Source organism: Acomys minous (assembly GCF_964271855.1).
Source record: "Acomys minous genome assembly, chromosome: 11".
Lineage (NCBI taxonomy): Eukaryota > Metazoa > Chordata > Mammalia > Rodentia > Muridae > Acomys > Acomys minous.
Genome location: NC_140492.1, coordinates 63,828,367 through 63,850,998, shown reverse-complemented (window position 1 = coordinate 63,850,998; position 22,632 = coordinate 63,828,367). Strand labels below are relative to the sequence as shown.

Here is a 22,632-nt window from a genome sequence, read left to right as displayed (position 1 = left end):
ATTGTGTAGAATAGAAGAACCCACTAGTGGGAAGTATTGAATGTCTTGAGTGTATCAGCCTGTAACATTTTACCTGGTAGAAATTTGGAGGCATAATCAGTGATCCTCAGCAAGACTTTAGGCTGTTCACTGCACTTGTCTCTTTTCTATAGATTGGAGTGTGATGCAACAATTATCGATTCACTTACTTTACCCAGTTCATGCTCCCTACTTAAGTTTAGTTGTTTACTCTAAAATCTGCCTTTCTAAATATGGCCATGAAACTCATAGTTCAGACAAGTATATCCTCTCAACTGCATTTGGTCTATTCTTGAGAATATCCTTGTAAACCAGGCCACATCAACCTAGGACTCAGTACCAACCAGAGGTGATTTGTGATCTGAGCAGTCAAGTCCTAGAATGTGTGAGTTAAGAAAGACAAGCTTTCTTTTTTTATGATTAATTATTTTATTTGTGTACATATACATTTATATTATTATACATATATACAATAGATTACCTATGGCAAGAAGAACCATGACACAATCAGGAATTATATAAATGTTACATTCTTTGTGTTCTGGCTATTTGTATTTGACAGCCTTGAGAAGACATCTTTCCTATCTTGGTGCATCTAAATTTCTGAATGTAAATCAATCACCATTATATATTTTCACTATCAACTTAAAACACCTATCTAGACCTAAAAACATCTTAACCTCTAAACAATTAAGCTTCATTGTAAAAATAAGCTACCTGGTCTTCAACTCCCTCAGAGACTTGAGAAGGAGTAAACTTGATTATCTGAGTATGCCAAAGACGAGCTTTCTTAACATTCTTTTTTTAAATTAATTCTTTATTTTATATATACATTTATATTATCACAATTTACATTATAAATTACATACAGCAAGAAGAACCACAAAACAACCAGGAATTATATGAATGTTACATTCACAGTGTTCTGGCTATTAGTATTTGGCAACCTTGAAGAAAACGTCTTTCCTATCTTGGTGAGTCTAAAGTGCTGAATGTAAATCAATTGCTATCATATCTCATCTCTATCAACTTAAAACATCTATCTAGACCAAAAAACATCTTAACCCCTAAAAAATTAAGCTTAATTGTGAAACTAAATTATCTGGTCTTCAACCCCATCAGAGACTTGAGGAGTAAAACTAATTACCTGAGTAAGCGGGAAGTGCAGGTTAGCAGCTTCCAAAGAGAAATAAAATGACAGAGACAATTTGCTGCCTGAACAGTCACCCAAAACTCTATAATGTTGGAGCATCACCTTCAGCCTTCTGGGTCAGTATATCTGACAGATATATTTGTGAGGCAGGAACTATTGAGGACTTGCTTGCCCTGTCTTGGCAGAGTTTGGCCATCGACTCTGCCTGCATCCAAGCCTGCCCATATTTAGGCAGAATTCTATCAGTGGCTGAAACAAGGACATTTCACCCAGTGTCTAGTTTGCCACATCTGAAGCCATCTCCATAAGGAGGTTCTTTAATGCTCATCATCTTCTTTGAGGTGGGCTGGGTGTTGCCAAGAGTTAACTTGTCTTATTGTCAATAAATCTTAAAAGTAGTAAAAAAAAAAAATCTTTAAATGCTATATTCTGTAGGTCTCTAAGCAGTAGTGCAGAGAGCTAGTTCATCAGAATAAATCAGGTCTCCATTTGATGTTCATTTACTGATAGTTATACTAGATACCTAATCCATGTGGATTCCATAATTCTTAGGACAATATATTCATCCTGATGACTGTAACTTACAAAGATATGCAAAGGGAAGTATCCGTAATTGTGAAATGACATTAACTTTTGCCTTATTGAGACTGATAGAAGGGTGTATACTTGTATACCATTGCAAAGTAACAAAGCTAATCTCAGCCAGATCTCATTGTTGCTTTTTCTCTAGAGGAACACAATTCTAAGGTCATTGCATTCTTTGATATTTCCTCTATGTTATTTTTTTCCCTAAAATTTTGTAATGTCATTAACAGATGAGTCGAAGCTGTAGGAAAGATCTAGAACAAATGGTCTTGTGTATCAGACAGAGGAGAGTCAGGGGCCTTTTTGACACATTCTCACCTCACTTGTAGATGGCCCTGTCTGCTTTGCAGGTGAATGTAGACTACAGGAACTGAGAGGAAGCTTTTCGCTTTGTTGTCTTAGCTACATTAAAACTCTCATTCTGGAACCTTCTTTTTCATGAATTCTTTTCATTTCAGTGGCTTTGTTTTTCCTCTTCTCAGTTCCTATTTGAAGACTTGCTTTTTTTCTAGTTTCTTGCATGACTTTCAGATGTTGAAGAAACTATATGAGAAATGTTTCTACAGGCCTATTTGGGAAAGTAATGTGGTTCAAATGTTTGAATTGTGTGTGTTACTATTTGATTCCCAGGAAAAATTAATTTCACATGCACCCCACACTACAATTTACAATTTACAGTATTAACTATTAAGGGAGAATGACTTTTTCCTAGTATTTTCATCTTTTCAGAAAGCAGCCCCAGTTTCCTCATTGAATTGAGTTTTTTCTAGGAATAAAACCAAGAGGAATAAAAGAAGCTGTTTCTACTGCAGCACGAGGGAGCCATAGGGACCAGGAATGGTATGATGCTGAAATTGCCCGAAAACTGCAAGAGGAAGAACTTTTGGTGAGTACATTTAAGGTAAAAGTTCAAGCAAAGGAAAGGAGTAAGGCTGTGTGAGCAAGCTGAATCATCATTCAGTTATCTACTGAACATTATAGCGCTCCATTGCTGGCATTCTGGCTCCAACACTGGTGCCCTTTCTAGGGCTGGGGAAACTCAAGACAGTGGAAGTAGAGCAGAATGTAGTCCCTTAGCCATGCTTTACTTTCTGTAGTTTTGGTAATCTGTGATTAAAAATAATCCTTTGAGTACAGTGTTATTAAAAGTGATGTCTTTGAATATTGAAGTTATTAATCTTTTCCTGTGGCTGATTTGTAAATTAAACCATTTTGACTTTGTATGCTTTGGAAAAATAGTCTTTGTAGGGTTTGGCCCTATCTGCAATTTGAGGCATAGCCTAGAGGAATGTATCTTATTGAGTAAGAAGGCATTTTACATCTCGCTGTATACATTGATAAGCATTAGCAACAGAACTCCATGCCTTGATTTCTGCATTAATAAGTTTTGGCTGGTTTCTAAAAATATTGTTGAGAGGCCTTCAGATCCCTTCCGCTGCGCCTGGTGCAAGGGTACCCACTGACCATCAGCTGCAGATCCCTTCCGCTGCGCCTGGTGCAAGGGTACCCACTGACCATCAGCTGCAGATCCCTTCCGCTGCGCCTGGTGCAAGGGTACCCACTGACCATCAGCTTCAGGCATTCATCCCCATCCAGTTTCAAATTCCAGGTTATTTTGTATGAGCTGTTTTAACTGGACAGCACAGATTCCAGTTATTTGTTGTGTTTCTGATTCACAGGCTACTCATGTGGACGTGAGAGCAGCTCAGGTTGCCCAGGATGAGGTCAGTCCATATTAATGAGATTCCTCTAGATTGTGAGAAGCAACCTCAAGGCTGTAATTACTGCAATGATGTTGCCTATGTCTTGCTTAGGAAATTGCTCGACTTCTGATGGCTGAAGAAAAAAAAGCTTACAAGAAAGCCAAAGAGCGAGAAAAGTCATCTTTGGACAAAAGGAAGCATGACCCTGAGTGCAAGGTAGTGTGTGGCCTTTTTGGTTTTGCTTTGCTTTTAAATGAACAATAAAATGAGAGATGAAAGCAAGCCTCTGCTATTAGGATGCACTTTGAAATTTTTATTTAGAAAATCTAAAATACTTGCATTACATACATGACTAATGTATCATGCTTGTTTCACAGTGAAAAACATTGAATTCCTACTGCTAAGATTGCAAAGCCCATTTTCATCATTTTCAGAGTGAGACACAGGTTCAGGGATCTATATTTATTACTTATATTGCAAAAATGTCGTAATTTCACCAGCTTTTGAGCCTGCCGTGGTGAGCTGCATTTGCTCTGCTGTCCCAGTGCGCTTTCTCTGCATTTTTCCTCTTCCCCTCCATACAGCTTTCTTTAGGGTGTTGACAGATATCAGACTGACAAGTAAATGCACATCCTTAGCAACCATTGCTTCTGTCTTATTACAAGAATGTTTAAGCAGGATCTTCATTAATCAGAAGTAGTTGCACATCATTACTCTACTATGAACTAACATAATTGTATGCACTGGTTGTAAGTTAAATTTGACAGTCAGTATTTGAGTGCAAGGTACCACTCAGACCAGTGTGGAAACACCAAGGTATCCTTTCCTGACAGAGAGGGAAGATGCCCCGTTGTGTTGGTGCATGATGGGAGGATGTGCTAACAAGGCAGAGGTAGGAGGGTTGCTAGAGTAAGAACGCTGACAGACAACAAACAAATGGAAAGCCAAGCTGTGTAGAAGAGCACACGAGGCAAAGGAGAATTGATGGAGTAAGGCTTTGGGGAGCCCAGTGTGTAGTAGCTTGGGAGCATGCGGCCTAGAATCTGTGCTCTCTCTGCACTGTTCCCTACAAATTCCTCTTCTAGGTCTCTGCTCCTGCCTCATAGTTTCAGTAATTATTGCATGGCAGAATACCTTGAAACTGTACTGGTAATGTCAACCTTTTCTTTCTGCTTACTTACTAAGTTTCATTCTTAAAACAAATGGAATTATTTCCATGTTAGTTATATCTCTTTAGCCCACCCATTTTTTAGTAATTCAAGATGGAGTCTAACATGTTTCATTTTAGTTAAGCATCCCCAAATGTTTCTGTCACATAAAAGCCACAGAACCTCAGATTTGTTAACCAAGAAAAGGTAGTTTCCTTTTATCAATTCTAAATTGGAGAACAGTAGCCATCTTGCCAGCAAGTATCCTGCCTTTTGCAGTTTCCAGGTTGTGTAACTGCTACTGGTATAAATCCTTTCTTAGAAAACTTGACTTGAAATGTACTTTGGTGGCTGCCTGGAAAACCTTCGCCCTAAGTCAGATGTACAGAGAAGAGCTTAAGAGCTCATATTCAGATTCCACTGACTGTGTCTTCTAGCTCTGCTCAGCTGTGCAGTTCATTACTAACTGTGGCTGTGCATGTCTGTGGGGATCATGGTGTGTGTGTGTGTGTGTGTGTGTGTGTCAGAGAGAGAGAGAGAGAGAGAGAGAGAGAGAGAGAGAGAGAGAGAGAGAGAGAGAGAGAGAGAGAGAGAGAGAGATTGCTTCTCAAAAAAGAGCTTTGTCTGGGCTTTTTTGCATGTGCACCCACTCATCTGGTTACCCAGGCAGATTGCACGAGTCCATTGTGTCTATAAGTTTTTGACTTGAATGGCTATATATAAAAATACTTTATGCTATTCGTCCAAATATAGCCAGAAATTCCTAAGGGAAAGCTTGTTAGGTTATAGATGTTTTCTAAACTTCTTTCCTTTTGTTTTTCTGTCCACAGTCAAAATCAAGATCAACACATTCAAAGTCAAAAGAGAGTGATGAAACACAGCGTTCCAAGATTGACAGGCCATCAAGGTAAGATGACACCTGAAAAGGAGAATGAGGAAGTTAGCCTTGCGTTAGGAAGGACTTGTCAGTTGTCTGAGAAGACTGACCTTTCAGTGGAGAGCCAAAAATCTGCAAATTGTGAGTTAGTTTCAAGTGTCACAGGGTTTTTCTCAAACCCTATACAGAGTCCTACATTGGATTGTATAAATCATGTAAGGAATATTTATAATAGGCATTGGGATATAAAGGGAGACAGTTTTATTTTGTTAAGACTGTACATTTAAGGAGTTTGTGCCCTCAGCTAGACAGATGAGATCAACAATTTTCTAAATTAAAATTTTATATTTCAAACTCTTGTTGGAGATGAGACTACAACTCACTGTATAAGAACATTTGTGTGTGTGTGTGTGTGTGTGTGTGTGTGTGTGTGTGTGTGTGTGTGTGTCTGTCTGTCTGTCTGTCTGTCTGTCTGTCTCCCTGCCTGTCTGCCTGTCTGCCTCTGTGGGTATGCAGTCAGTTTCTTTGTTCCAGATTCAGTCTCACTGTAGCAAGTAGCTCACTGTGTTCAGTGCTCTTCCTGACTCACCTAGTCGTAGCGTGGAGGAACTTCTATCTTTTCACCTTGATTAATCAACAGTTAAGTTTAGAGAAGAAAGTTCTTCTTTCTTTATTAGTTTATATGGACTTTGTAGACTGTTTAATTAAAACATGAGGAGAAACCTTAGATGCAGAAAGATGGCATGGAGAAAACAGGGTAGAAGAATAGGGGGAAGTTCGAGTCATGGAAATTAATCTGTAGTTAAATAGGAACAGGAAGCTTTGGTGTTTAGCAGGAGGGAGCTATACACATGGTCTATACATTTCAAGCCCCTACATTAAAGTGTACTGAGAGTTTCACAGGGGACCTGGCTTCAGTTCCTCACCATCTACGTGGTAGCTCCCTACCATCCAAACCTTCAGGTCCCCGTGACCTGATGCTCTGTCCTGGCCTCTGTAGGTACCGAGTATGCAAGTGCAGCTGGCGTGTCAGCTACGTTCCTTTCCTTCTACCCTCCTCCGCCCTTATTAGCCCCCAACACTAGATAGACGGGAAAGGGGCAAAGTTACCATTAGGCTGCTTCCTGCTGGTTAGGGGCAGCTACTTCCTTGGGGAGAATTTGATCTTCACTGTCAGGAGATCTAGTTTCTTGCTGTTTCTTTGCACATGACTACTTAACAACTGCAACCAATGGCAACTAAGAGCATCCAACCACCATCTAGCCAAAAAAATAGCCATCTTGCCTCTCAGGGTCCTAGCATTTGTATATCCTCTGAAAAGTTCCCAGAATTCCAAATGTCTCACAGAAACTTTCTGTACCTGGCAAAACAGTACATGAGGCAAATCATAGTCAGCTCCCATGAAGCAGTCCCATATCCCCACACCTGGAATTAAAACATATTCTTACAACATTTCTGTGTTTTTTAAAGAAACTAAAATTATACAATTCTCACTGCATACATACTTATAGGCAAACACTCATACACATAGATAAAAATAAATACACCTTTGAAAGAAGAAATGATGGGACTGGAAGACTGGCTCAGCCCTAAAGAGCACTGGCTGCTTAGAGCAGTGCCGTTTGAGCCCAGCACCCATATGGCAGCCTGACCATTGTGTAACTCTAGTCCCAGGGGACCCAACACTCCTGGCCTCCTCCAGAGGCACCACACATGTGTTCCACAGGCATACATGCAAGGAAAATACCCATATGCGCAAAACTAAAATACAATAAAAAGAAATAATAAAAGGGGAGATAGATATGTTTAATCAGATTTTAATGTTAGCGTGCATGTGTATTGAACTATACTACCTCATAAATAGATTCTACTTTTATGTTTTTATGTATCTATTACAATTAGTTTAATTGAATAAATAGAGGCTAGGGCTATAGCTCAATTTGTAGAACTGTTACCTGGCGTGAGAGAAACCCTGGGTTTGATCCCAACACTGGATAAACTGGGCATGGTGCTGCATGTGTGTTGCTCCTAGCAGTAGGGAAGTGGAGGATGAACAGGAAGCCAAAGCCGCTCTTGTTTATGCAGTGTGTTTGAGGCTAGGATACACGAAACCAGGTCCCAAGCGAAGACTGAAAAAGGAAGGAAAGAAAATACCCTAAATGTAGTATTTCAAAATCTCTGAATTAATTGACCTTGGCTTTTAATTCTTACTTAACTTGTATTAAAATCACTGCATTTTGGCATGGCCTGCCTCGCAGGTATGAGCGAGAGCTAGAGCTCTGACCCCCAAACTCATGCAAAACTGGTCATGCTTGGTGGGAACTTGTAATCTTTGCACTTGGAGGCAAAAATGACATCCTCAGTGCAAGCTGGGTAGCTAGACTACCTGACACCGACAGGCTCTGGGTTCAGTGAGGCACTGCCTCAAAAAGGTAGAAAGCGATTGAGGAAGGTAGGCAGCATTAGCATCAAGCCTACACATAACACATGTGCACAACACAAGTTTGAGCACATGCACATACGACATATACATACATAATACATACATACATACATACATACATACATACATACATACATACGTACATGCGGGTGTATGTGTATGTATGTCAGTTTTTCAACACTGGGTTTGTATTGCTCTGAGAACAATGTAACATGATGTATGTAAATTGTGTTCCTCTTTAGCTTCTGCTAAGCACATATAGAATGTTTCCATTTGTAATTCCACACATTCCTACAGTACCCAAGCAAAGGAAGAGACAGTCTGTTCCTGCAAGGAAAATACCTGGGTTTTATTTAGTCAAGTGAGTTCACATCATTTGTAGGGGTGTTTTTGGTCAGCCTGCAAAGTCTTTTGCCTCTTTTGAACACTAATATCTTTGACAGGAGATAAAACAGCACTTTGGGATGGCTGTTTCTTAGGTTTGTTAATATTAAAAACAAGTTCACAGAATATATATAGGTCCTCTGAAAACTCCTAGGCATCATATTGAAAGTGAGCAGTCAAATGTTTTTTCATAAAGTCTGTTAGGAATAAGTGCAGAGTGGCCCAGACATAGAAATGGATGTCTTCTTTATGCTGAAAGGATCATTTTTTCTAAGTATTATTTGCTAAAATATTGTGTATATGAGAAAACAAATGAGTAAGGACATTATGTAACATTTCATAGTTTAAAAGCTCACATATTTAACAGATTTGTGAGTTGCACAATGTGTTTCCTCTTTCATATTTAACCATGATGGAAAGGCTGAGTGACTAGATGCGTAGAGCTGGTATAAAGAACAGCAGAACACGGGTTTCCACAGTCACTCCACGTGATGCTTCAGCTTAGCAGGGGCATCAGCACGAAAAAGAAGAGAAAAAACAAAAGGCAGGCCCTGTAGCGCTTAGAGTATGCATTGCTAAAGTTCTGTTTCTTGTGTCTTACGTTTCTTCCTCCTTGTGACAATTAAGAGACAGTCAAGTGTGTGGGTAAACTGCAAGTCAGAACGTGAGAGGGTGTGCATGTGGACGCTTTAACCCAGTGAGTCTGAGGCCAGGGGCCTGGCTCTAAGCCACTTCTAAGAAAAGAAAAACAAAACACAGCTTCAACTCCAGGATTTTATATTGAAAATGTCAGTTGCTATTTTAGTTTTTACCATAAAAAGTCTGAAACTTACAAGTCTCCTTCACTTTCTATCACATTCACATGAATTCCAATTATATTTATTTGCATTTAATCATCTTTTGATCATCCTAATACTTAGACAGAGCTAAGATAAGCACCGTCTCTTAAAGAACATTTTTTTGCTGTTACAAAGTTTATAGTCTGATGGGTATTTACCCAGATCACTATGGTGATTTTGTTAAGTGACATGGGTAAAAACACTGGGTATGAAAAGCCTTAAGGAGCCACTTAGCCTGGCTGGGGTGCAGACAACCAGAAGAAGATTTTTGAAGTGACCCCTAATCTGAAGACAAAATCACTGGACAGCTTTGCAGGGACAAGCAATTCACTCCAAGTTGCCCTCACTTCTCTTGCTATGTTGTTCTGTTCAGCTGTTTTCAAATATTATATATTTTATTTTTAATTGAAAAAATAATTAGTTCTCTTTCTTTTTTTCATGAGAAGAGAAGGAGTAGTTAATCTTAACACAAAGCTACAGAATAAACTCTTGATTTTTAAGAGGTTTCCCATCTTTAACCATAAATAGCACTAACTTTGAAACCGCCATCTCCATTGCCAACGCGATTGTATAGGAAACAGTATGTCTAGGTATGTCCACGGATGTCTGCTGGGAAGCGGTCTGCTCTAAAAATGGCTGCATAAACGAGATCTGAACAATAGTAACACCAATGGATATGTTAATGTGCGAAGGGAGTATTTTGCTGGGTTCCATCCATGAAAAGAACTGCAGGCAACTATTGACTGCCGGGAGGAGAACTGACCTCTGCCAGGGATGAGGCCCTTGTTGGCTGTCAATGCAGAGGGCTCAGCTGAAACCATACACACAGAAAACACAAGTGACCCAGCAGGTTGTATTTTATATATGTTTGCACACAAGTGTGGGCATGTATGTATGTGTGTGTGTTTGTGCATATACATACATGTGTTGCATACGTATGTAACAAATAAAAGAAAAGGTGACCATGAGTGGCATGTCGGGAGCTGAAAGAATGAAAGAGAACTAATTAGTTTTTCAATTAAAAATAAAATACGTAATATTTGAAAACAGCTGAACAGAACAACATAGCAAGAGAAGTGAGGGCAACTTGGAGTGAATTGCTTGTCCCTGCAAAGCTGTCCAGTGATTTTGTCTTCAGATTAGGGGTCCCTGCCAGGGATAAACATACCCTTTGCTTGGACTCGGCTCTCTTCCTTCCTTACCCACCTTGTGAAGCTAAGTCCTAAAGTTACTTGTCTTGTATCAGTTTTTCCTAACAAATTCTTCTTTTTTTCTATTTTTAAATTAAATTTATTCATTTATTACATCCTGATCATAGCCCCCTCCCTCCTCTCCTCCCAGCCCCACCCACGCACCCTTTTCCTAACAAGTCTTTTTTTAACTTTTGTTTTATTAATTCATTCATATTACATCTCAATAGTTATCCCATCCCTTGTATCCTCCCATTCCTCCCTCCCTCCCGCTTTCCCCCTACTCTCCTCTCCTATGCCTGTGACTGAGGGGACCTCCTCCCCCTGTATACGCTCATAGGGTATCAGGTCTCTTCTTGGTAGCCTGCTATCCTTCCTCTGAGTGCCACCAGGCCTCCTCATCCAGGGGACGTGGTCAAATATGGGGCACCAGAGTTCGTGTGAAAGTCATACCCCACTCTCCACTCCGTGGTGGAGAATGCCCTGTCCATTGGCTAGATCTGGGTAGGGGTTTGATGTTTACTACACGTATTGTCCTTGGCTGGTGCCATAGTTTGAGCAGAACCCCTGGGCCCAGATCTGCCCATCATAATATTCTTCTTGTTGGTTTCTAGAAGTCCCTGGATCCTTCTATTTCCCTATTCTCTCATACTTCTCTCATCTAGAGTCCCAGTAGGAAGTCCTCCCCTCTATCCCACTTTCCTGCTAAATAAAGATTTTCATGGGACATGACCCTTGGGCTAGTGTCCAGATATAAGTCTTATGTTAACTTTCTAAGGTGTTAGGAATGTCAGTCAGCATTGAAAAACAAACAGAGACAGTTAATATTTGTAAGCACATAATTTGGGGTAAAACTATTACCATGCTCACTGTGCTTAAAGTGTTTTTATGTATATAGCAAAAACAAAAATGTAAAATAATTAAAATTAAAAATTATTTCCAAATGACATGTGTTTGAGATACAAGGATAATCCCTACCAGGCCTTAGTTCTTATATCGTGATGATCTATTTAGGTTTAGGCTCCTCAAAATACAGATTTTGACTTACTGCTTCCCTTTGGAAATATAAAGACACCTATTTCATATGTGCAGGCACTGCTTTCCCTACTGATACATGTATATAGCTCTGTGTTGGTCAGAGCAGTGTTCCTGTTAACAACCATGTTGTCTCTGTGCTTGTGATGTCTCAAGTATATACACTTGGGTTAGCCATTCACCTCATCTGACCATGCTACCATGCAGACTTATGTTGTAAGTGCTTTGACATGGGTAGAGTTCTCACTATACAGACAGATTGCCATTTCTTTTTGACCTTTCCAGGGACCCAGGAAGAGATTTCTGCTATGGATAAGTGGAGAAATTCAATGATTGTTTGATTTGTAGATTATACAGTCAATTTGTACCAAACTGACTATAAACTTTTAGTATTCAACATACTTATACCTCATGATTATATGAAACCTCTTCTAATGCTGTTATATATTTGATATATAATAGCCTTATCTGGTTCCTTGTTAAAATGCAAAATTTGACTGTACCTTTAGAAAATCAAACAAAGAATTAAACTGGTTATTCTTTTCATTTCCATCAATGGCAAGTATTTGCAAAAGTCTATTATAAATAATTTAATAAATAACTAGTTTAATAAATAAATAAGATATTTAGAATTAAAAAGTTTTCTTTCTCTTTGACAGAAAGCCTTGTAGGTGGCTTGCACAGAAAGTTCCATGTGTTTGAAGATGGACTTTGCCACCTAGTGGATAAGGCAGCTACCATTGCCTGTTCTTGGTAGCTTCTGCCCTTTCTGGCTTCCTGTTTTCTTCTTTATTTAGCAGTTTTATTAATTTATTCACTTCTTTCTTTCCTTGGGAAAACCTGGCAAAATGAAATATATTAATGACAGGCCATTCTCATCACATTTCGTTCTATATCACAATGCCTCACACATACTATTGGGGACATGTTTAGAGAATTATAAGCATCAAGATCAGTAAGATAAAAATAATTTATTCAAGGACATGTAGCTGTCCAGGAGCTGAACTGAGAATTCTGAGGCACTATGGCACTCACATTCTACAGAGAAGCTTTTGCCATGTTGCTCAGTAAGAGATGGAACTGTGGGAAAATCTTCAGATTCCTGACATTCTGTCATCTCCCTGCAGGCCACCGCCACCTATGGTGATGGGCCCTGAGGAGCTGGATCCCATCCATTTTACAAACCAGCAGCATAGTGCCACACGGCATTTCTCAAAGTCAGAGTCCTCACACAAAGGTAAGGAACATCCTCTGTAAGCCTCATGTGACAACAGGAAATGAAATATTCTCTTCTTATGGGAGTAGAAAACAAGCTATCCTCTCCTCAGTAGTTATTAAAACACAAGAAGGCAAAAGTAAATTGCTCTATAGTTAATACAAGGTTTTCTTTGTATTTTCACGTTCCTGCAGGGAGAGGCCTTTGTTCTTTCGTTACATCCCTGGAGGGAATGGCAGCCCCTCCTTAGATTGGACTGCTTTATGTGTACAGTTTAAACTACTGAAATCTGAAGGGGGAAGTTTGCAGTGCTGACAAATTCTTCTGTTTCAGATTTTTCGAGCATTTCAAATGTAGACCTTGCAACCTAGGGCTGCCTCAGCTGCCATTCTATAGTCGTACTGATTAGGAGTGAGAAATTAGAGACAGTCTATGCACATGCTTCAAAGAAAAGTGTGAAAACCTAAATGCAGTTTTACTTCAAGCATGTTGGATGGTATACAGCCATCCCTGAAGGCAGGAATTTGATTTACAGTGTATATACGTACATACTACACGGCTTCTCACAGATGAAAGATATAGTAAAAAAATCAAGGAAAGAAATGGAGAACAATAGTGGATTGATAATTTCAGAGTGGAAAGATAGTTGGATGAATTTGCTTTTCCAGTGTATACAGACACACAAACATACACACACTCACATGTTTGTCAAAGGTATTCGGTGTAATAAAGATGTCCTTTTTTAAACTTCTCTAGCTACAAAATAGTGGTAGTAAAATAAGTAGTCCAGAATTGTCAGTTCTGTTAAGTAAGCTTGTGAATGAAGGTGTGTGATGTTGCCCTCCTGCAGTGGCAGCACTCCAGAAGGAGAGGGAGCAGCGCTGGCAGGGCCAGGTCACCATGCAGTCCATAGACAGACCCTGGGAGGTACAGGGAGTAAATGAAAGATGACTGCGAGCAAGTCACGAACAATAGGTCTGAATATTTGATTGAACTTCTTCTTAGGTGACATTTTTATCTTTCTTTTTTACTTCCTCACACTTTCAGCATCTCTGATATGACGGGAAGTTGCATGTGGGTCTGTTTCTTCTCAAGATGGGTGTGTATCATTTGGGGACAAGATGTTTCTGTCCTCGGCATACATTTCCTGCAATGTATTAAAATGACATATTGATTCCGTAATGAGAATTTTTAGGCAAAAGATTTTAAGAAATGCAAGGAGGAGCCACTTGGGGATGCATAGAAAGGAAGATAAATCTTGGACAGTGAGACAGTGAACTTCAAATTTTTCATATTTTTTTAATCTATTAAAGCTTCATTATAAAGAACTTGCAAAGGACAAAAACATTACACAGCAAAATTAGCCAGATCCAAGGTGTGTGAATCTCAGTGAAACAGTATAGAGTGAGAAAGCCATTCAGAAGATGTGGAGCTTCATATTGGAGTCTACGCTTTGATTGCCAAGTATTTATTTTGCACTTTTGCACCATCAAAAAAAAAAAAAAGGTGAAAAATCCATGACAAAATTAAAACTGCAAAGATAGTTAGCTTTATATTCTCTTTTCTGAATCAAGTGTCCGTTACCTGGATTTTAATTGTTTTTCTTTTTTCTCTTTTCCCCAGGCTTCCATAATAAGCAGTAAAGCAAAAACAAAACAAAACAAAAGGAATCCATCTTGAAAATGGACTTGCTGTAGCACATATTACTGAAGGATTCAAAATGCATTCCACGTTGGCTGTTCTCATTCTGTGTGCCATTCTTGGGAGTTACTTTCCAATGTTTTCCTTAACTATAAAAATTTTCACTTCATTTCAGATGTTTTTGTTATTCTGGTCACTTGGGCAGTGTAAGAAAATGTAGCTTCTGAATATTGGCCACCTCTTCTCTGAATATATTTCCTGGGGTGTAATAGGAACTCTAGGAAGTGATCCTTGATAGCTAATTACAGGATATTGGCAACCAGGGATTAGAGTTTATTTAGCAATTAAAAGTATACAGAGACTCGTTATCGGGTAAAACATAACATTTGGATGCAGTGGAGTATAGGAAATACATGAAAAAGCTGCTTTACTGTTTATTAGTGTGGTATTTTGAAGGATTCATTCAGCCTTTGGTTTTCATCCCCTTCAGAAAAAGTAAATTCACAACAATAAAATATAGGGAGAAATACCCAGAGCAGTGGAAGTCTCTTATTCTGAATACATGGGTTGGTAGAGGCTCTGGATGCCCATATAACTCTCCTTCTTTGGGCCTGTACTGCTAATTCCTCAGGACTAAATCTTTCTGAAACCCTTTGGCAACACATCATGTGCTAATATTTATTTGTAAAAACCTTAATTGTCTTATACCTTCACTCAGGTCCATGAAGGGTTACCTGAAGATTAAAGAAAAGGATAGCCTTTCATAGCCTTGATTTCCTAATTTAATTATGGAGCCAAAGAAAATAGAGCAATTTCCACAAGAGTTCATGCTGTCAGTCTTACTGGCTGTGTAGATCAAGCGTCTTGCTCCCAGGATGAAGCAGGTTTTGTTAGCAAGCTCACAGTGATGTTTTATGCTCCTGTAATAATTAGACTAATTCAACATGGAGCTGAAGTTGATGAAGTGAGTCATTTATCCAGGTGTATGCATCTATGTTGATGGTCGTTGTATTCCTTCCCACAAGCCCTTTAAACTCCTCTGTGCAATTGCTAATTTATAACAGTGTTTATTTGCCCAAACCACTTAATTAATATACGTGGCAGCCAAGCTGTATCTACATATGATCAGCATTTCCCCAGCTTGATTTGCTGTTCTTTTCATTGTATGTATCTGATGGTTTTTGTCTTTTCAATATGCTGTTTATTACTAAAGAAGAAAATAAGTTGCTGAGAGAAATAATTTAGAGACTGCCTGCCTTCCATTTGCCTTGTTTTTCCAGATTGTCTTAACCTTAGTGGGGATCTGAGAGGCTGTTCCCAACAGCTTTTGATCTCTGATCTTGAGAACAATCTTTTCTTTCGTAAAGTCATGTATGATAGAAATTGTAGTGGAAAGTGTCTAAGAGTGAAGCTGTGGGCAGACAGGAAGCTGCTGGCTAAGGCTCTTGGGAAAGTGGAGGAGAGGGGATCCCAGGCCTTGTGTCGGCCATGGAATACATACGGGAAGGTGAGGGATAAAAAGCCTAGCTTTGAGTCTACAATGGTCCCAGTATCAAAGCTTAGTTTTACTGGCATATGATAATGCTATATCTTTCTTTACCTGCCCTGTGATTTTGCTTCATGTTTTTTAAAGGTATTTTAAAATAGTAATTTTAAAGGAAAAAATACAGTTGCATTTTTATTTGATAATTAGGGGAAGCAGACAACATCTTTTGTCATACTTTTGTTTCATAAATGTTTATTTTTCTGTCTCATGAAATGATCAATTTTACTTTAAAAATTGCATTTCTTTTGCTTTTCATGGACTTCATTTAATCATATTTATTATTGTAAAATGGACATGTTTTACTTTTAAAATGCCAAGCGACTTAACCAGAATGCTGGAGTCGTACTGTCGCAGTGAATGGCCAAGGGCAATACTGCCTGTGTGAGAGCCAACTTAATATCAGTATTGGAAAATGTGTTACTTTTTACTTTTTTTAAAGAGTAGAATTTTAAGATATTTTGTTTGTTTTATTTTTTATAAAGTGAACAGTTTTTAAGAGTATCAGTAATTATTTACTTATGACTAAGAAGAGAGAAAAATGTTCTTAATTATAAATTAATGTTCTCAAATTTTTCTATCACTCAAATAATATATCTTTGAGATGACAGAAGCAACTACTGCTCTTAATGAACTGCCACTCTTCACTGTGGTTTCTGCTCTTTAATTATTCATTTTTATATAAAAATTAAAGCATGTATTTGTTCCTCCTGTTGCTGAAGCACATGCAGTTTAACTGTTAGTCCACACTGTATTATGTTCTGCTGCCTACATATAGACTAATTCTTCTAGCCTTGAGAACCTATTTGTTTCTAAATTTGTTCTCTCTGCAGGCCATGACCTGTTACTACCAGTGTTACTGATGAGCACAATGTGTAAAGGAGCTGCATCATAAGACTAACTCACATGATGCTCTCTCCTTTCCTTTCCTTTCCTAAAATGTTTTCAACTATTGCCTAGGAAAGAGACTAGATTTAAGTCAGATTAAACATGATAATGTGAAAGAAAATTAATTCCAACATTCAAGCTACCATTAGCCATAATTGCTTTGTTGGAAGAATAGAAAAATTGCTTCTTTTTTTTTTTTCTCAAAGTATATTGAAAACTTTTGGAAGTGATTTCGCATGCCATTGAAATGCTATGGGGTCAAGTGATTTCATGATAAATTGCAATGTAATAATGGACTCAAAACCGAAACAGCAATGATCAAACTGTAGATTTCTGGTCTTTGAGAAACATCTAAATTAGAAAGAGAGATGTGTATAGATATGTACCCAATGAAAAGCTTTCCCTCGAGACATTGGTTGCATGGACCTAGGTAGCCATTCTAAAATATGTAATCTGTGTTCCCTTGTACTCCTTAATAGTCATAGCTTCTCTAAATTTGTTTGTGCCAAATTGAAAAACAAACAAACAAAAAACAACCTACTGTAGTTTGGTGCATTCTGTTTACCACTTAAGTGGTTAACATTTTACAGCCTTGATTTTAATGAGTAATGCCTTTGTATAAAACTCACTTTGGGAAATATGGAGATGTTCTTCTTTGATGCTTTTAAAAGGTAATGTCTGATTGGCTGAGACTATCCGCCTAATGAAGGGATGCGGCCCATGTAGAAATAACTCGAAGGACAGAGATAGGAGAGAGCTCGAAGTGAATGTCTCTTCCATTTTGGGAGGACAGCATTTGTAGAAGGAGGACTGGCCTTGGGTTCACTGTGTGTGCTCTGCCATGCTTTTGTAGCAGGCTTTAAAAAGCAATCTCTAAAAACTTCAAAACCTGTTCTTTCAGAAGAAAAAAAAAAGATTTTCAGGTGTGTAATGTGTCTGTTGCACACTGCTCATAGCAGAAAAGTGACTCTGGAGCTACCCTGTGTCTTTTCCTGGCTCACAGTCAGAGAAGTGACTCAGAGAGTCACAGGCCTCTCACCAGCAGTTGGTCCTGTGTATCTGACTGGTGGGGTGACAGGATACTTATCTCTTCCTACCATGTGATAAGTCAATACAGGCAGAGAGAGACCGACTGTGGGTGTCCTGTTAATGCTGCATCAAGCAGTATTATCCAAATATGTGGGAGAAGTTTTTGTTTGGTTGGTTTTTATCATGATGATACATAAGATAGTTAAAGGGAAGAACCAAAGGCTTTTGTTGCTTGACTCATCAGAAATACTCAAATTTAAGTGTAGAGTCTCCAAGAGGGCGAGAATGAGCTAGGAAAACATTATTAATAGTCACTTTTCTAATGAACTCTGCAATTTATGTCAGCAATGTCTGTGAAGATCAGTTTTGCCTTAAGTTAGTTTGAGTTCAGCTGAGACTATTGTGTTTAGTGTACATGAAGTCTTGTCAGCTCTCCATTGGCATGCAATCCATAGAAAAACCTCAAACCTTATCATCATCTGGAGCGTTGAACTTCTCCCACTGTACTCTGGTGACTTGTGATATTAATAGGCGTGTCTTAGTAGTTCCCTGAGTGGCAGAGGCATGGCCAGCAGCACGGCCAGGGGAGAATTTCCTGCCTGGAATACTCACATGCAACCATAACTTTCTGAACAGTCGAGAGCTTCCTGGGTTTGTTGTTGTTGTTGTTTGTTTTGTTTTCATGGTGACTGCAAAAGACATTCTAAGGGTTCTATGGTTCAGTGACAATACTCAGATTATTTCTAAGAATATTAACAGCTAACCTTTATGCATTGAAATGCTTATTTGCCATTAACAAATAGAGGAGAAAACCAAAAAGGAAAAATGGAGATATTTACTTGAAATGCTGATGTGAAGAGTGCTGTAGTTTATTATTTTTAAAATAGAATTAAGCAGGAAACACTTGGGTGTGGTTGAGAAGATAGAAGAGCAGCTTTTGTAGTCCCTGCTTAGACAAGCACAGTCATACAAGCAGTCCCGCTGATTCACGGAAGTGGCCACCACTGTCAGCCGCCTTCTTTCCCTTACAAATCCCAGCACTGCTACTAACATGTTCATCATTGTTTTAATATGCCTTTGTGTGTTTTAAGTAAAATGGAAAGTGTTTTTTCTCTTTTTAAGGTATGCTGGTGTCAGCATTTTTAGATCAGGGCAGAATTAATTACGTAATTGTATCACTTTGATCATTATTGGCGAGGTTCAAATACAAAGAAGAGGAAAAAATCAAAAGGGTCTGAGTAACAAATCAGCAAGGATTGCAGACAGTGAAGAGTGGACATTGAGAATCCACGCTGTGATGAGTCACGTAGTGTCAATGTGCTCTGCTCCACAGGATTCAGGCTGTAATTGCTGAGATTGTTGGGGTATTACAAGTTCTGTACTTCTAAGTGAATTTTCTCTAAATCAGCACAGGCTGTAGTTTTTGCTGTAACTAAAAGGTAAATGTCCTTTCTCAAGGATAGCTGTATTTTTCATGTATCTTCTAAAGAGCATCTACATATTTATTTCATGAAATAATGTAAATATTAGGAAGTAAAATAGGGAAATGGCATATAACACTGGCATTCCAACATGACAAGTCTCTAATGCCGAGTGTTTGCTAAGAACACTCTGTCCCTGTGAGACATTTGAAAGGTGCTGGATTGGAAAGTACAAGACTTTGTGACATAAATCAAGTTTCTCAGGAAATTTGAGATGATAACTGTCATTTGTTTTATAATTCAGAAAGGTACTTTCTTTAGTTAAGCTATTCAGGAACCACACACTTCATTTGATAAGAGCCCTTTAGGTACAGTGGCACAGATAACGCTTATAAAAACAGATGAGCTAGGGTCCCAAGTGCTGGTCAGTTTATAGTCAAGTACCACACCCCGAGGGAAGGAGCTGTGAAATACATATTCCATAGAGCTGAACAGAACCTCAATCGAATATTGTCTCTTGTCCAAGGAGAGACCACCTCAAACCGCATGCCTATCTAGAGATTGAATAAAACTGTGAGGAACACTGTGTGAACGCCTTAAGGTGACTGATGGTGGTGCTGGTGGGCGTGTATGCTCCCATCTGAATTATCTTCAGGAAACAGTATTTCAACTCATCTTTGTACAGCTCAGGTTGCTCTTGTCCGTGACCTTGTTGAGAAAGATGAGAAACACGGTGCTGGTTACTCGTGTCGGGGAGGCTGACGTCGTTGGTTAACATTGAGGCACTGTCCAGTGCTCAGGCCTTCCTTCAACGCCACTCGCACACCCACATCAGTTCATCTATGCAAGCTTGTGTTTCCCTGGTTTGTATTTTACACCTGAACATCAGGTCTAACATTGGTGTTATAATTTTTAAACCAAAGTATTGTATGAGTAAGTCTGTGTGCTTTGTTTTCATGGATGGTTTGAGGTAAAATACCTATCTTGTCTTCTCTTAATAAAGTAATGTGTTTATTAAGTCAGTGATGGCCTCCTGTTTTTGTTACTGCACCCAAAGCCTGAAGGCTGAAAAAGTTACGACAGATAGATAGATAGATAGATAGATAGATAGATAGATAGATAGGCAGAGATATAGATTACTTTTTATAAAAGTACTATAATACTAGTAATTTACTATAAAAACTAGTAAAATATCACTTTAATGTTCTTTGGTTGAACTTGTGTAACATAATACTATTACACTATACAGTGAAATTTTCAACAAATACTCCAAAATGTAAATCATAAAAGTACCCCTATTTTTGTGTGATGTTTGTTGACAGAATTGATATATTTTGTGAGAGGTGAGACAGAAGTGTAGGCTGTAGTTCACACATTTGCCCTCATGACTAACCTGTATCACTACAACTCACTGTCTGGCAGATACCTAAGTGACTTTTGAGGAAGTGGAATCATTAGCACCTACTTAATATTTTATCTTTACAAGAATTGTTCTTTGATCTTACTTATGTATACACATTCTGCAGAAGTAAATCTCTTTAAAAATACAATGCTATTTTCAATTACAACTGAGTGTACTGTTAAATACTCCTGAAGCAGATTCTCTGGAGGGCAATTTCTTCTCCAGTAAATATATTGGAAATTGTATTGGTTAACTTTTTGCCAATTTGACACAAATTACTATGGTCATCTAAGAAGAGGGACATCAACTGAGGAAATTTCCCCATCATATTATCTTGTAAGTAGGTCAATGACTGGGCATTTTCTTGATTGATGATTGTTGTGGGACAGTCCAATTAACTGTGGGCATTGCCATCCCTTGGGGAGTGATTTTGGGGTGTATAAGAAGGCAAACACTCCTATCTCATCTTAAACTCATCCATTTAGTAAGTCAGAGATGCTCATGCTTTCTTTAATCAATGACTAAGAACATGACACCAGAATTTTTTTTCTCTCTTTGATAAAGTAGCACCAATAGAACTTTTAGAAATACTGTAGAGTTGTATCACTTCCATACCTTTTGGTTAAGCCGTATAACATGCTGTAAAGTGAAATTTTCAACAAGGAGTCCAAAATGTAAATGATAAAATAATCTCTATTTTGTGTGTAGTCTTGCCCCATACCTGAGACATTTGGAGAACTCAATGTCCAAACAAGCGTTAAGATTTTGAAGCCTGGTGCTGCAATCCTAGCACTCAGGGGGGAATCTCTGGGAATTTGAGGCCAGCCGGGTGTACAAAGTGAGTCCAGGACAATCAGAGCTACACAAAGAAACCCTGTCTCCAAAAATCAACAAAAGAAAATTTAAAATGCTTTCACCTTCATGGGACAGACATAGCAATTACTTCCTCTCCACATTGTATCTGGGTCTCGTGCTTTGACATGCAAGCAAAACAGAAGAGGTGTAGTGTAGAAATGTACACCTTCTGAATTTGTTCAGTGTTGCTTCTAAAGATACTGCTCAGGGTTGGCCATTTAATACCAATTAAGGGGCTCCATCTCATTTGGTAGTTTCTAGAGTTGTGCTGCTAATTTTGCCAGACGCATGTTTTTTTTCTATCTGATGACCAAAACTCATAACTGTCCTGCTGCTGGCATTCTTATTAATTTCTCTTATATGTGTTATTTCATGTATTCATGACTGAAAATTTATTGTATTATTTTACATAAAAATCCCTAGGGAATTAATATAACATCAAATACTCTTTAGCCATTGAAACTAATGAGGAATATCTTATCTACAGAATGATCTGCAGAGCATACAGGAACAATAAATGGAATTGTTATGAAAGCTGAGATGGTTGATACTATTATAGACATATAATTACTTATAGTAAGAAAAGTGAGTAATGGAAATTTAAAGTTAGCTATAGAGAAAGAAAAATGTGTAGGGAGGTATAGTAGCTACATACAGAATATTTTTATTTTGAAAATTCTGTTAGAAGTATTCTAAATAATGAGGCAATTTTTTTTACAAATAATCAATAAGCTTCATATATAGTAAACTATTTCAACTCTCCATATCTAGGTACCTATGTATTGGTCCTAAATTTTTCTGCATGTATCTTTAATTTTTATTGCCTTGTTTTTCTGCCTATGTCTATGTACTTATGTATATCTCACCCCTGTATTTCACCGTCTGCATCTATGTGTTATGCACCACTTCTCTTACATATCTATATCTATGTAACTACATCATCCCCCATTTCTGTACCTGTGCCCATGTAAGTATATGAGTCTTTCCCCCATACTTATTTAACCTCATCCCCCATGTCTATGAATTTATAGCCTCCCAATTTCTCTGCCTATGTTTTTGTATATCTGTCATCCCTGCCAATTCTTTCTCTCCATATACGCAAATATTTCAAGGTATATTCACAGTATCACTTCACCAATAATGCCGAGAAACAGTAAATCATTCAGTAGAAATAACTACTATTAATGGTTGTAGTGTGGTTTTTATATAATACTCCCTTCAAAAAGGCAACAAGCCTTCACCATAAGCTAGCTGGTCACTTG

At 38.3% G+C, this 22,632-nt stretch overlaps 1 protein-coding gene across 3 annotated transcripts in view; it reads left to right on the top strand.

The window, feature by feature from the left end:
- The window catches only part of CCDC50 (coiled-coil domain containing 50), a 60,452-nt gene extending 40,317 nt beyond the window's left edge, over positions 1-20,135 (top strand). The window contains exons 7-13 of one of the 3 annotated variants that reach the window (XM_084801900.1): positions 2,527-2,642; positions 3,436-3,480; positions 3,571-3,675; positions 5,438-5,515; positions 12,510-12,612; positions 13,442-13,566; positions 14,215-20,135. In XM_084801900.1, the coding sequence (XP_084658026.1) occupies positions 2,527-2,642; positions 3,436-3,480; positions 3,571-3,675; positions 5,438-5,515; positions 12,510-12,612; positions 13,442-13,542 (548 nt within the window). In that variant the 3' untranslated portion in view covers positions 13,543-13,566; positions 14,215-20,135. Of the gene's footprint in view, positions 1-2,526; positions 2,643-3,435; positions 3,481-3,570; positions 3,676-5,437; positions 5,516-12,502; positions 12,613-13,441; positions 13,567-14,214 lie in introns of all 3 variants that reach the window. The other 2 variants (XM_084801901.1, XM_084801902.1) reach the window with 2 other exon arrangements.
- The last annotated feature ends 2,497 nt before the right edge of the window (positions 20,136-22,632 follow it).